At 50.7% G+C, this 14931-nt stretch overlaps 1 protein-coding gene and 1 pseudogene across 1 annotated transcript; one reads left to right on the forward strand and one right to left on the reverse strand.

Annotated features, from left to right (window-relative positions):
* Nucleotides 1–338: 338 nt before the first annotated feature.
* BRAT1 (BRCA1 associated ATM activator 1) lies at nucleotides 339–13680 on the forward strand. The gene is made up of 14 exons (XM_053555753.1): nucleotides 339–576; nucleotides 1022–1164; nucleotides 5252–5406; nucleotides 7890–8037; nucleotides 8456–8828; nucleotides 9096–9215; nucleotides 10037–10128; nucleotides 10359–10477; nucleotides 10555–10741; nucleotides 10954–11027; nucleotides 11618–11720; nucleotides 11857–11955; nucleotides 12143–12315; nucleotides 12542–13680. Exons 2-14 carry the CDS (start codon nucleotides 1038–1040, stop codon nucleotides 13235–13237), a joined length of 2466 nt encoding a protein of 821 aa, XP_053411728.1. The 5' UTR covers nucleotides 339–576; nucleotides 1022–1037; the 3' UTR covers nucleotides 13238–13680.
* Nucleotides 1197–3196, reverse strand: LOC128561471 (chromobox protein homolog 3-like; annotated as a pseudogene).
* Nucleotides 13681–14931: the final 1251 nt, after the last annotated feature.

Here is a 14931-nt window from a genome sequence, read left to right on the forward strand (position 1 = left end):
TAGCGGGGCCCCGCCCTTCAAAACATAGCCCCGCCTCTCACAGACCGCCGGGGCTTCGGGACGCTCCGCCCACCGGATGCTCCCGCGTCCTGGTAGGGGTGATATATCGAGGCAACTGGTTTGGCGCCGGCCTGTCCACCTAAACCCTTTAAGCCTGCGTCTTTCCCCAAGCCCGGCCCACTAGGCTTCCATAGCGGTCTCCGGAGCTGTCACGGTTCCCCAAGCCCGCGGTCCCCTTCAGGCTTGGTAGATTGCACAGTCCGAGGGCGGAGCCTGAGACGGGGGCGGGGCCTACGGCTGACGCAGGAAAACTGCGCGAATGAGGGGTGAGCGACGCGGCAAGGACCGTGCGGGGGGCTTGGGGGCGAGCCCGCCAGGTCTAACCCGGTTGGAGGGGGAGTGTGCAAGGCTTGGGTCCGGTCTGCGGGCCGACTGCGGCTGCTACGTCCGGGGTCCCTTTTGGACCCTCGGGCCTGGCGTGCGCGGTAGCCAAAACTGACCCGAATTGCTAGGACGGGGATGGACAGACGGATGCCCGAGACCAGATAGCTCTCGACCACCCCAGTCCACTCACAGGTTGGACACACAGATGCACACACCAGTTCTTCCCCTCCGCACACCTCTGCTGGCTGCAGGACTATCAAATGCAGCCACCACTGACTCTGGGAGGGAGACACACTTTCCATCCACTGACTCCGGGTCGGGTGCATGGATACACATTCCTCGGCTCACAAGACTGACTCCAAAACTCACAGATGCCCCTGACAGACTCAACTGAGGCCTCAGGCAGTACCATGCTCTCCCTCCACCACACCAAAGTCCAAGGTTAACAGGCTTTGGAGCTCACAGGGCCCTTGTGGGAGTCTCTCACACCTCCCTTGCTGCTGGGACGCCAGCGTGTCCAGGGCCCTACGCAGACTGAGGCTTTACGTCCATCCTCGCAGCTCAGACCTCTGTCTCTGACCACGGGCTACCTGTGACTAGGGGAGCGGAGTCTGAAGCTACCTCATTTCCTTTGCAGGAACCTCGGCTTCATCATGGACCACGAATGCTCCCAGCTCCTCCCTGCTGTCTGTGCAGTTCTGGCAGATCCCAGGCAGCTGGTGGCAGATGACACCTGTTTGGAGAAGCTCCTGGACTGGTTTAAAATGCTAACAGAAGCAGGTAAGGGGTTCTGCTGTTCACAGAGGGGCATATGGAGCCAGGGGCAAGACACCAGGGTCCCTTGTCATAGAGAAAGGTCAGGAACTGTCTGTCCATATCTGTTTCCTAAGGATTCTCGATGGCTAGTCGGGGCACGGTGAGCTGAAGCCTGAGGGAATGGGCAGGAGAGTTTGAGCTTGAAAAAAAATTTTTAAAGGAATATAAAACCATTTATTGACCACTGTTCACTATTATTTACAATAAAAGGAAACAATATACAGTTGGGTAACATTCTGATTATTATGACTTTTTTTAATGCTTCTGCTCAACCAGTAAGCCAAATACTGAAAAGTTTGAGTCTACATGTAAGGAAGAGTTGGTAAAGAAAAAACATGCAGGTCAATAGTTTAGATTACAAGTTTCTTCACACATTTATGTCAATAGGTGTGAAACTGCCAACATGGCTTAACCATCTGATTAGGTTTCTATAACCAAGCCTAGGAATGGCTTACTAGAGGAATCTTTAATGACCATTTAACTGAGTCTTATTTGTTTATCTCATTAGAACACACCAGGATTTGTCTAGTTTCCTCACGTGAGTGGGGAGGTTATTGGTAACGCTAAAGCTTTTCCTTTTATAAATTTTATAAACACAATTTTGCATTTATATGACTATACATACAGATTCTGACGTTGCTGCCTTTAAATTATCTATTTAAATTGTCGAATTAAGAGGGCAGCGCCTGTGGCTCAGTGAGTAGAGTAGCGGGTTCAAACCCAGCCCCGGCCAAACTGCAACAACAACAAAAAAAATAGCCGGGCATTGTGGCAGGCGCCTGTAGTCCCAGCTTCTCGGGAGGCTGAGGCAAGAGAATCCCGTAAACCCAAGAGTTAGAGGTTGCTGTGAGCTGTGACATCATAGCACTCTACCCGAGGGCGGTACAGTGAGACTCTGTCTCCATGAAAAAAAAAAAAAAAATTGTTGAATTAAGAATCAGCTTTAATTTGAAATATTATGGCTTCAGGAAAATTTTCTATTCTTACATTGTTCAGAATGATGGTATTGCAGACACCTGGGCTTACCTGTGATTTTTGTTTTGGTGATCATTTACACATGCATGTTAGGTATACACACACAGAAACAAAATAAAAAAAAAACTCAGAATGGTCCTTAGGCAAAGAGTTAAACACAAGTTCTTACTGAATAATGGCTATGGAAATTTCCCTTAGCATTTAGAAAAGCTGTTCTCTAATGCAGAGGAAAAATATACCATGGAATCAAATGTTTTTTTTTTTTCTGATAAAGGAAGCAAGTAGAGAAAGCTTTTATTTGTTCAAAGTAACCAGTGCTATTGATGCAAGCCCTCCCAAGGACTCTCCCAGTACTACTTTAAAAATGAACATATTAAACTTGATTTATTAGAATGTAGTTATTTCTTCACACTCATCAATCAAAAACCAAGACCCAGATTTTAAATATATATATAAAACAATGCAAACAATTATTGGGCTTCATCTTCTGGACAAGAATGCCAAGTTAGTCTCTCTTCATAAAAAGTAATAACAATCTGAGGACACTTCATATTTGCCTCTTTTGCCAGCACCAGATCTGCCTCATCTGAATCTTTCCATTTCATAAGAAACATTAATTCTCCACTGCTGTCTTTGGCACCAATTATTCTTTCAAGATCAAGACCTCTGGCAAAGCCTCTTGGTTTGTCAGTAGCATCTCTTTTCTTCTTTGATTTGCGCTCATCCGATTCGCCGTCAGATAAAGATTTTCTTTTTGTACCATCTTTTTCTTTACCAGCTTTTTGAGGATTAAGAAATGCTTCAATTAATTCTGGACAATCTAAATTTTCTTCAGGTTTCCAAGTATTATCAGCATCTGTAAATCCCTTCCACTTCAGGAAATACTCCACCTTCCCATTTACTGCTTGTTAATCCAGAACTTTTTCCACACAAATTCTTTAGGCTCTGCCTCTTCAACCTTTTTACTCTTTTCATTCTGCTTCTTTCCCATTTTTTGCAATGTGGTTTTATTGGAGCCCATTTTTTATTGCAGACTTGAAGAGCAAGCTCAAAAGCAAGCTCTGAGACTTGCAACCCAGAGCAGCTCAGAGCTGGTGAGCTGAAATTTTTACCAATTCCAGCCATGATTAGGGCATCTTATTGTTCATTTCTTGCTAGTTGTTGCAGAGGATGTAGACAAACTTATTTTGTTCTCATGCATTGGTGTAAGAAATCAGGTTTGTTTTCTTCCTGATTATGAAGATAATATGTAGTCTTTAAAAGTTATGCAACATGGAAGCTCAACGCCTGTAGCTCAGTGAGTAGGACGCCAGCAACATACACCGAAGCTTGCTGGTTTGAGCTGGCCCAGGCCTGCTGAACAACAATGACAACTGCAACCAAAATATAGCTGGGTGTTATGGCAGGCACCTGTAGTCCCAGCTACTTGGGAGACTGAGGCAAGAGAATCGCTTAAGCCCAAGAGTTTGAGGTTGCTGTGAGCTGTGATGCCACAGCACCATACTGAAGGCAACATAGTGAGACTGTCTCCAAAAAATAAAGTTATGCAATAGAACAAAGAAAAATAAACCATTGTCTTTTTGTAGGAAACTTAAACTGTCAGCCTTTTTCATAACGTATCATAAAGCTATATTTTTCTGATAAGAATGAGATTATACTGTAAAAGTAATTTGGGTATCTGGTTTTTCTCTCTTGTAATTGTAGTGAATGTTTTTGCCATGCAACACATTGATTTTTTTTTTTTTGAGACAGAGGGTCTCCCTTGTCCAGGTTAGAATGCTGTGGTGCCATTATAACTTCCTAGAACTTTGTATCTTTTGTATCTTTGATTAGTGAACAAGGACTTTTTTGCACTAATCATGCTCTCTGCTTTACACTCCATTTTGTCTAGTATTACTGTTGCTACACTAGCTTTCTTAAAATTAGAATTTGCCTACCACATCTTGTTCTTCCTATTCCCAGCCTTTCAGGTTGCCATGGTTTATTTTTACTCCTTTTTGGAAACAATACATTGCTCAGTTTAGTGTTTAATGTGAGCAACTCTTTCTTTTCACAAGTAAGTTTGATCTCTTTCATTTGTTGAGGTTTCTGTTAAATTTGAACTTGCTCCCACCATACTCTTTTGCATTTTTATATTTCCCGTGTCTTACTTTGTTCCATTGAGTTGATAAAGCTTTTTGTTTTTGTTTTGTTTTAATCTTCTTCTTTCTGGTTTTGAAGTTATACATTCCATTTATATTCTTTAGTGGCTACCTTTACATTTTTAATACACAAATTGGATGTTTGTTTAAAAATCTGAAGTCAATTAGAATCTCTGCTCCATCCAAACAAGGATCTCAGAGTACCTTAATTGTATCGCAGTGTTCCATGTTACTGTTGTCTGTAGTCTAGTATTTTAATTCTATCTGATTTCAAAACCCTGCAATGATGATATATTTTTAACTTTTGAATACAGTGCTTACTTAGATTGACTATTGTGCTGATTGGGCCCTTGTCATGGGGACTCTCCTGTGCTCATTTTCCTTCTTTCTGAACTGTGTCCTTTAGTAGTTCTGTCTACAAGGCCTCTCTCTGGGAAACTCTCCCAGCCTTTGTCTCAAAATATCTTTTCCCCCTGGAGTACCTTTGAACAATGGTATAGCTGAATATAGAAACTCAGGGTGCCTGGGCTGGGAAAAAAGTCCTATTCCATTGTATTTCCTTACATGGAGCAATATCTGTTTAAGGAAAAGTATGAAAGTATCCATTTGAAAGTATCCATTTCATTTTAATTAGCATTAATTTTTCATAATCAGCATGATAGTCATTTTTTTCAGGGTGTTGGCCATTTGAATTTCTTGTCTGTGTCCTTGACCTGTTGTTGAGGTGTAGGCCTTCTAGTCCCCACTACCTTGTATTGATTTAAAGCTATGAGTCGTTTGTTGTATTTGTTGTAAATGTTTTTTCCCAGCTCTACTATAAGTCTAGTATCTTCAGAGAAATGGGTCTGGGACTTGCCAGGAGAAGAGGGTCCTTTAGGGAAACACATCGTGCTGTGTCCCTGGTGACCACTCTACCTGCTGGGCCATCTCCACAGAATCCAGTCTCCTGCTGTTACAGGAGAATCCCTGCTTAGTAGAGCTGCTGTCTCATGTGCTGAAACTCCCAGATGTGAGTCCCGGGGTCCTTGCCTTCTCACTCCGCCTTGCAGGGATATTTGCAGCACAGGAAAACTGCTTCCAGTATCTTCAGGTGAGCTGGGTTCTCCCTGTGAGTGTCCCATTAAAAAGTGGGTGGTTGGGTGGCACCTGTGGCTCAGCGGAGTAAGGTGCCAGCCCCATATGTTGGAGGTGGTGGGTTCAAACCCAGCCCCAGCCAAAAACTGCAAAAAAAAAAAAGTGGGTGGCTTTCTCCTTCAGATCCTTAAAGCATTTTCAGCTGTCATGATCCTCGACTTCCAGAGACTCCCATTGCCCCTGTATTTGACTAGCACTGAAAAGTTTTTACTCTCACATGTAACCCCTTTGAAACACTCATCAGGAATGATGTTGGGGTTAAGTAGGGAATTGTTTTGGAATAATTCAGAACTGAGATTGTTAGCTCTGACCTGCTGTAGAGCTGCTGTAGGATTTTGCCCAGGTTTCTGATCCTCAGTTTCTTCCTGTCACAGAGATAAGAATTGTACCTGTCTCATGGGGCTGTTGTGAGCCTTAAATGAAACTGCAGATCTGTAGCTAGAGTCATTCATGTTTGTGAAGCTATGAGTGTCCAGTGAGAATTTCTAGATAGCAATAAGGCATGAGAGCTTGGGGAACTTCCCAGAGCTGTGTGCACCCCCAAATGGGCACAGCTGGGTTTGTTAGGTAATGCCAATGTGAGCATGTGTGGCACCTTTGCCACCTCCTCTGTTCCCTGTGCTATGTTAGAGTCACTTGGAGAGGACAGTGGTGAGGAGGGACGCTGGTTGCCATCTCTGAGTGCCCTCCAGTTCAGCAACTGCTGACTCCCCCAGAGCCCAGCCAAATACCATCTTGCTGTGGGACAGACCTTATGAGATGTTCTGGAGCCCCTCTGTATGTATAATGCAGTGTGTCCCAGGGCATGGCTTGGAGCTTCCTATCCTCACCTGTAATCATGTATCCATTTGCATGGGGCTTGGCAGTTTATAAAGTACTTTAGAGTTTGTAACATCATTTTCGTGTTAGCTTAGGAGACCAGGCCAAAAGCAGGTCAGAAGTCTTCATGTCCATTTTCTAGATAAGGAAACAAAGGCTCAATATGAGAATTCCACAGGACTGGTGGAGCTCACACTCAATCCTAAATAGTCCAGTTACACTTGCAGTCTGTTACATCACCTGTCCTTCTGAAAATGAATTTTCAATCATAAGTAAATGGCTTTTCCCAGCCTCAGCCATTCCTTGGAATAGGGGGTATTTATCTATCTCCTCATTCTCTCCTTTCCAATGCTGGCTATCGTTTTAAGGCCTGAATGGCCATCGCCTACCTCCATTATCTAGGAGGTGGTCCCCTGTATGCAGGGACAAGGGACACAGACCACTGCAGGGCCAGCCTGCTTTCCTTCCTCCCAGGCCTGTGGCCCTGGACTACTTTCCTGCTCCCTTTCCACCCACCCCCTGCACAGACATCTAGGGGTATGGCAGCAGCTCAGTACAGGCCCACCTGCAGGGGTCAGTATCTGGGCATGGGACATGCACATGGTCACTGGAAACAGGGGCCCAACCTTTATATCCCCATTGGCTGTGAGCTATGCCCTGGCCATGAGCAACTTTGAGAGAGGGGCTCCCCTGTGAGCTGCGGCCAGCAGCACCCCTTCAGATGGGCACATAGGTGGTTGTGTAGTGGTGAGCTGGGCATTAGGCTTGAGTTAAATTTAGAGAAAAACGGTAAGAGGGTAGAGTGGGCAGCCCCTGTGCTGCTGTAAGGAATTAGAAGTAACATCTCCATCTCCAAGGGCCCTTCTCCTAGCACCTACGCTTGAGTGAAGGGTTTCCTGTCCCTTGAGGGTAGGCAGCAGCTGAAACAAAGCCTGATACCTGGCCTGGGCCAGCCCTGACCACTATTTCCAGGATTGAGACTCCAGGCTCAGGGACTCACTGTGCCAGGGTGGGTCTCCAGCCAGGAGGAGTCAGAATCGGGGTTTTTACCACCCTGTTGAAATCTAGTGTGGAGTGGGAATCTTATGTACCTGGATGTTATTGTGCCAAGGAAGGTCTGTAGCAGGTGGGGATTCCATGGGGATTTGGTCACTGCCAGCCAGTGGTCAGCTTCACAGAGGAATGGGTGCAGGGGTGGCAGGCGCTGGGTTGCAGGCTTGACTCAGGGGTGTGCTAGGTCTAAAACGTTGGGGTGTAGATGCCTGGGTGAGGAAGGCAAGTGCCCTGACCACAAACACAAGTTTCAGGGTTCAGGAGAACTCTTGGGGTTCTTAGCCCCAAAAGTCATAGTCAATCTGTGAAGGTGGAGCTGGTAGTGCCATTTTGGGGACAGTATTTCTCATGTTCAGTAATAGAAGTAAAGGAATCAATTCTTCTTTTTCCTGAAGGCCCTCTGCCCCTGAAGGCAGAGCGAGCCATGCAGTGGCTCCTACCCTGTGGGGCTTTCATTTCTGTATTGGCAGCTAGTATGAACGCGTCCCCCCAAAGTGCCCTAACCAGCCCTGAGAAATAGCTCACCTATGATCCACCCAGGTTCCCACCTCCTTCCTTGCTTCCCAGCAGGGGGAGTTGCTTACCGGGCTCTTTGGGGTGGCAAGACCCCTAGGCCAAGCAGCCTGGGCCATCCCTACCATTCGCAGTGGCTGGATACAGGGTCTGCACTCTCTGGCACAGCACCCCAGTGCCCTGTGCTTCCTGGCTGACCATGGTGAGTGTACCCACCCCACCCTGCCTGATATGCGGGTCCCTTGCAGTCTTGCACCATTAGAGCCTGGTCTTCTCATCCACAGGTGTCCCAGGGCTGTCATGAACATGTGTCATGGTGAACATGTGGTGACAGCAGACACCAGGGGGTATTGGTGTCCTGTGGCTCAGAGGTCAGGCCTGAGGAGCTGGGGTGGCCTGGTCAGTCAATTACAGATGAGCTGTCAGAGTCAGTCCTTGAGACTGGGGAGAATCACAAGCTTCTTGGGCTTAAGGCCTGGTGAGAGGAGGTGGTCTTTTTCTGGGAGGGGTGTCTGGGGGTCATGCTGGTGCCCTGTTTAGGCTCTTTGCAAAAGGCTATGACATTCCCCCACTCTACTTCACTGACCACCTTCTGCTCTCTTCCCCTGTCCCCTGCCCAGGTGCTGTTGACATCATCTTCTCCCTGCAGGGAGACACCAGCCTGTTTGTGGCCTCGGCTGCTGGTCAGCTCCTGGTGCATGTCCTGGCTCTGTCGATGGGAGGCAGGGCCAAAGGACACCCCTGTCCTCAGGGTGATGACTGGCCCACCTGTGCCCAGAAGATTGTACGTCACATCGAAGAGTCCTTGTGTTCCACAGACCCTCCGAAGGTCACTCAGGCCCTCAATGTCCTGACCACCACCTTTGGGCGCTGCCAGAGCCCCTGGACAAAAGTCCTCTGGGAGCAGCTGAGTCCCCTCGTGGCCTGTCTACTGGAGAAAGAACCCATTCCAGCCCCACATTCCCTCGTGGACCTGTACCTCTGTGTGGCCCGGTCAGTCCCCAGGGTGCAGCTGGTGTAGCCTGGGGTAGGACCCATGTTTTCTTCGGGATGCCCCAGATCGGTGTCACATTTGGGTGGGCAACTAGGGACAGAGATCCCTCTCCTCTAAAGAATACTGCCTGAGTAAGGGGACACCTGGGGAAGGCCTCTGTCTTGGGCTGGGTACTGCAGCCTCAGGTGGCAAGGCAGTTCTAGCTGGTCCTTGGATGGACTTTGGGAGGCAAGGGAATAATTTTCTCTCTCTGGGGTCCTCTGCAGTTCTCCTGTGCTTGGCTCTTCGGACCTCAGTCTGTGGGAGACAGCAGCACGGGCTCTGAGCTGCCTGGGCCCTACCCAAGCAGGGCCTCTGGCATTGGGGGTCCTGAAACTCCAGCACTGGTATGAGTTGGCGTGCGTTCCATGCTGAGGGGGTGCTAGGGGCAGAGGAAAGCAGAGAGGTCAAGGGCATGGCTCTTAACAGCCAGGGAACTTTGGGGAAACTCTCAACACCAGCAGCCAGGGGTAGCCATGTGGGGCATGACCAGACAGTGATGTAGGCTGGTGGCTTCTACACCTCTTTAGTGACAGAATAATTTTCTGAAAGGAAAGCTCCACAGGATCCCCAGAGGTGAAAATACACTAGTGGAGCTGTGGCCCCTTCAAGCCCAAGAACTCTGTGGCCCTCTGACCCTCCCCAGTGGCCTCAGTGGGTGGCCTATGCAGCTCTGTAGCATGCCCACCACAGGGCAGGTCTGGGGGGCCATGGAACAACAGAGCCTGGGTCAGGCAGGATGGCCTGCCAGGGTCCCAAGTGTGCTCCTCAGGACCTGCCACCCAGAGGGGCGGGGACTGTAATGTGAGCCCTGTGCTGCTCCAGAGGGAGGACAAGGAGGATGATGGGCCAGGCCCATAGGGAGAATACACCGCCCCGGCATAGCCCCTGCCCCAGGCTCAAACATGAGGGCAGGTGCTGCCTACAGAATGGAAAGGAGACATCCTCTTGACTGACTGGGCAGCAGCCTCTGAAGCCCCCTGAATGGCTGTTCCTGAGCTTGATTCTACCCTCCCCACCCTCCATCCCATTGGGTCCCCTAACCTGTGGCCTATAGAGGAGCTGTTTCTCAGGAGGGTGTCCTGATTGCTTGCTTTGGCCAGTCTGCCCCAGAATGTGCCAGGGGTGTTGGAGCACAGCTCCTTGCCTTACTGTGTTTCCTCCCCAGTCCAGAGGTGCTGAGGACCCAGGCCTTTGGGGTCCTTCTCCAGCCCCTGGCCTGTGTCTTGAAGGCCACTGCTCAAGCCCCTGGGCCCCCAGGTATGCAGCTCAGAAGGGAGGGTGGGGATTGGAACCTGAGTCCCTGGGCAGTCCTAGGGGTCAGGGAAAGGAAGATGGGTGCTGCCCTGCTTACCACCCTCTGCTTAAATCACACTAGGCCTTTAAAAGCAAGAGTGGTTGCTTGCTGTGGGATGGTGGCCATGTGGCAGGGACCCCTAGTAAGGCTGAGGTGCCTACTCTAAGGGAGCCATTCCTGGCTTGGCCTGCAGGCTTGTTGGATGGGACTTCAGACGACCCTTTGATGGTGAACACTCTGCTGTCCTCCAAGTCATCCTGTGCAGGTCTCTTGTGCCGGGCCCTGGCTTACCTGGAGGAGCTGCAGCCACTGGTAGGTCTGGCCCCAGCTAACCCATGTCCAGACTGGCGGGACTGTGGACTCTGCTGACCCTCCTTCCTTCCCCTCAGCCCCAGCGCCCCTCGCCCTGGCCCCAGGCACCCCTGCTCAGGGCTGCAGTGACAATACTGCGGCTCTGTGATGGCTCAGCAGTTCCCACCTCCAGTATGGAGGGCCGCCTTTGTGGAACCCTGGCAGGCTGTGTTCGGGTCCAGCGGGCAGCCCTCGACTTCCTGGGGACGCTGTCTCAAGGGATGGGTGAGTGTGTTTATCCTATTTTGGTGCTGGGGGAGCCAAGCCTCCACTTCTCTCTGCTCAAAGGCATTGGGATCTGTGGCTGCTCCATGTTTCTCCTCTGGGGTGGGCAAGTAGGGGAGCTCCAGCTGGCTGATGGGCCGTATCCCGCTTTCCTGGGCTGGGGGTTCCTAGGGCCAGGGTTGGGGTGGTCTGTCCATCTGCATCTTTCTCAGGCTCCCAAGAGCAGGTGACAGAGGTGTTTGCTGTCCTACTGGAGAACCTGGAGAGCCCCGACTCCAGCCCCATGGTATGGGAACAGGGCACATGGAGGGAAGAAGACAGAGGCAGTGGGTCTCCCATGTGAGCATCTAGTCACTGTACACAATGAGCTTCAGGGCCAGGCTGCTGCACTTGGGTCGGGGCCCGTGTCAGTGCAGAGGAGTGCGAGGGTGGAGGCTGAGGGCTGAGCCTGGCCGTGTGAGGGGGAAGCAGTCCAGTCTCCCTGCAGGGAATTCTTGATGGGAGAAGTGGCTTAGAGTCAGGGAGGGCCCTGTGCTTGGGGTCTGAGTTCTTATAAGCATTGCTTGTGAATGGCCTGTCTGTGGACATATGGTTGAGTGCAGGCCTAATGTGCATGCAGACAGCACAGGGATTTGGAGGAAGGACCTAGAGGCTTCTTGGGGTTTTAAGGATAAAGGTACCATGGACAGACTGTCGAGTCTTAAGGCAGAAATCCCACTACCCCAGTGGTGAGGCCTCCTGGCAAGGGCCTGTGCTCCTGCCTCCCGCATAGTCCTGGTGTTTCATCTCCCTACACTCCTGCCCTATCTTTGTTCCAGAGCAGGGGCAGGTGGGTGTCCTACCCCTTCTCCCCTCATAGCCCTGGTTGCTCCCCAGGTCCTAAAGAAGGCCTTCCAGGCGGCACTCAAGTGGCTGCTGAGCTCCTCCAGGACATCTGGCTGCTCTGGTCTCGGCCCACACACGGCACTGCTCTTTCCAGGTACCGGGCCACTTGCAGGAGTGGAGACAACTGGGGCCTGGGTGGAAAGGCTTGGTGGCCAAGCCTAGGAAGTCCTAAAGGCAGGGTGATTAGACTGAGACCTGAGGTCACTCTGAACCACCCCTTCCCACCCCAGAGCTATTCCCTGTGCTGCAGAAACGCTTGTGCAGCCCCTGCTGGGAAGTAAGGGACTCTGCCCTCGAGTTCCTGACCCATCTGAGCAGAAACTGGGGAGGTAAGTGCCGGGGGGAGGACAGGAAGGAGGCCCCCCATCTCTTGGAGGCCTCACTCAGCCTTGGGACACCAGAGCCTTCCACTGGCCATGGGAATCCAGACCAACCAGGCTACCCTCAGGGAGCTCAGGGTGGAGGCTGCAGGGCTCAGCCCTCAGTCACAGCTGTGGCTATCTGCTTCAACCCTAGGACAGGCTGACTTCAAACATGTGCTCCTCACATCAGAGGTGCCTGAGCTCGCCCGGCAGCTCTTGCAAGATCCTGAGAGTTATGTCCGTGCAAGTGCAGTGACTACCATGGGGGAGCTCTCTAGCCGGGGCCTATGCACTGTCCCTGCCAACCCTGAGCACCCCAAAGACCAGGTAGGAGGCAGTGGGTTCCTTGCCAGCACCCACACGAGGAAGTTGTTTGTAGTTGTGTGGCTCTGCCCATCCAGCCTCTGGGCACCTGCAGCGCTTGAAGGGGCCAGAGCAGTGTGTGGCCCTAGACTATGTGGCTCGGGCCAGTCTGTGCTGTGCCACGGTCCTGTCATGGCAGCCCCACCCTCTCCAGCCCCACTGACCCTCCCCATTGACTCTTTGTCTGCAGAGCCTACTCCTGGAGTTCTTGAACATCCTTTCCATGGACTCAGAGGGCTTTCCACGGAGGGCTGTCATGCAGGTTTTCATCGAATGGCTGAGGGGCAGCCATGCTGATGTGGCCCAGGACACAGAGTGGTTTATGGCCACCGTGCTGCAGACAGTGAGCCGGGACCTGGACTGGGAAGTGCGGGCCCAGGGCCTAGAGCTGGCAATGGTGTTCCTGAGCCAGATGCTGGGGCCACTGGGCCCCCACAGTCCCTACACTGTGGCTCTGCCCAAGGCATCCCCGCCTGGCCTTCTCCCCAAGGTGTTGGTGGTTCTTTGCCGGGTGCGGCTCTTTGAGTTTGCCTTTCGTGCCTTGTTTGACTGTGACCGACCCGTGGCCTGGAAGTCCTGTGACCTCCTCCTCTTCCTGAAGGACAAGACTACACCTTATAGCAGCCTGTGGGAGTCAGGGAGCACCCCAGATTTGGAGTCCGTGGAGGCTGCCTTGCAGAAGTGGCAGGCGGGTGAACAGGGCCAGCCCCTGGGGAACCTGGAGCCCGAGGCTGTGCTGGCTACACTGAGGTCCATAGACCTCCAGGGCCTCAGAGACACACTGGCTGAGGGCAGTGATCATGTGGAAAAGAGCCCCCAGTCTCTCCTGCGTGACATGCTGGCCATGGTGGGCGCCCTGCAGGAGAACCAGGCTGACTGCTACTGAGGCAAGACAGAGGGATGCTCCAGGAAGCCGGGAGTAGGAGACAAGCAAGATTTAAAAAATCCCACATGATACATTTAGATATATTATTAAAAGGAGTGGATTATTTTCTACACAAGACTGCTCTTGGCTGGGCATGGTGGCTTATGCCTATAATCCTAGCGCTCTGGAAAGCTGAGGCAGGAGGATTGCTTGAGGCCAGAAATTTGAGACCAGCCTAAGCAATAGCAAGACCCTGATAGAGTCAAAGGTAGGGGCCTGCCCAAATTGAACCGTCCTGCCAGAGAAGAAATGAGTACATGAATATCCCACCCAGGAAAGAGTGAATGTACCGATCCCTACCCCTCTAACCCTTTAAATTCCCACCTATCTTAACCCACATGCTGACTCCTTTTTCGGACTCCGCTCACTTGCACCTGAGTGGGAATAAAGGCCACGTTGCCCACACAGAACCTGGACTCTGATGATTTCCTTTCGTTCACGTTTCAGAATAATCTTTCATTTTCGGTCCTTGACTTCTCAGACTACATCTCTGCAAAATGTAGAAAAATTATCTAGGCACTGTACAGCATGCCTGCAGTTCCAGCTATTCAGAAGGCTGAGGCAGGAGGATTGCTTGAGCCCAGGAACTTCATACTGGTTATGGTACTGTAGCTGCTTATCCAACATACCCTAAAATTAAAATAATTCCAAACATGTATTCATGGGGAGAAAGACATTTAGAAAATTACAAGCTCAGATCCAACTGGGTACTTGTGGCCACCCCCACTCGCTCCTATGTGTTTTAGGCCTTGGGCAAGTCATGGTATCTCTCAGGCCCATTTCCTGTCTTGGAGCTGGGACTAGCAGTGCTGTCTTCTTAGTCATAGGCACCTAGAAGCAGCTGTGGACCTCACACAAGCATCTCTACTCCTAGGTTCCAGCACAGGGCTGGTGCACGGTTAGTGTGCAGCTGACACAGACATTACCTTACCTGTTGGCCCTGGGAGGCAGGAAAGGTCTTTGGGCCCATTTGACAGATGTAAAAACTGAGGAAGTGGAGACTTATGTTTCTGAGTTAGTAGCTCCTGCCATAGACTTGAAGTGGGAAACCCACTCTCATAAGCTCTGTCCCTGGTTCCCTCTGACCTGGTTCTCAGCATCCCTGAGGAGCTCTCAGGGCATCCAGCATGTGCTGACTGTATGAAGTTGGGTAGTTGCTGGCAGGGCTCAAGAAAGAGGATATGTTAGTTAGCTAGTGCTGTGTAACAACTCCAAACAGGTGCTCCCACAATGCTTCATTATTTCTAAGGATCTACAGGCTAACCAGGCAATACTGCTACCCTGGGCCGAACTTGGCGAGTCTTGACTGGCCTCACTCATACATCCATGATCAGCTGGTGGATTGGCTGGGGACTGGTGGGTCTAGGATGGCTTCAGCGAGGGTGACTCGGGCTCTGTAAGTTCTCTCATCTTCTAGCAGACCAGCCCAGGCTTGCTCTCATGCTCTAGACTAGCAGGAAGGAGTCCAAAAGAGCAGGCAAAGCATGTATGGCCCATGAAGCCTAAGCTCAGATTGGCACAGTGTCACTTCTATCACATTTTATTGGCCAAAGCAAGACATAAAACAGGCTCAGATTCAAGGATGCAGAAATAGACTCCACCTCTAAAGGAGCTCTGGGCAAAGTCACATGGCAAAGGGCGTGATTGGGGAAGGA

Source organism: Nycticebus coucang, chromosome 12 (genome assembly GCF_027406575.1).
Source record: "Nycticebus coucang isolate mNycCou1 chromosome 12, mNycCou1.pri, whole genome shotgun sequence".
Classification (NCBI taxonomy): Eukaryota; Metazoa; Chordata; class Mammalia; order Primates; family Lorisidae; genus Nycticebus; species Nycticebus coucang.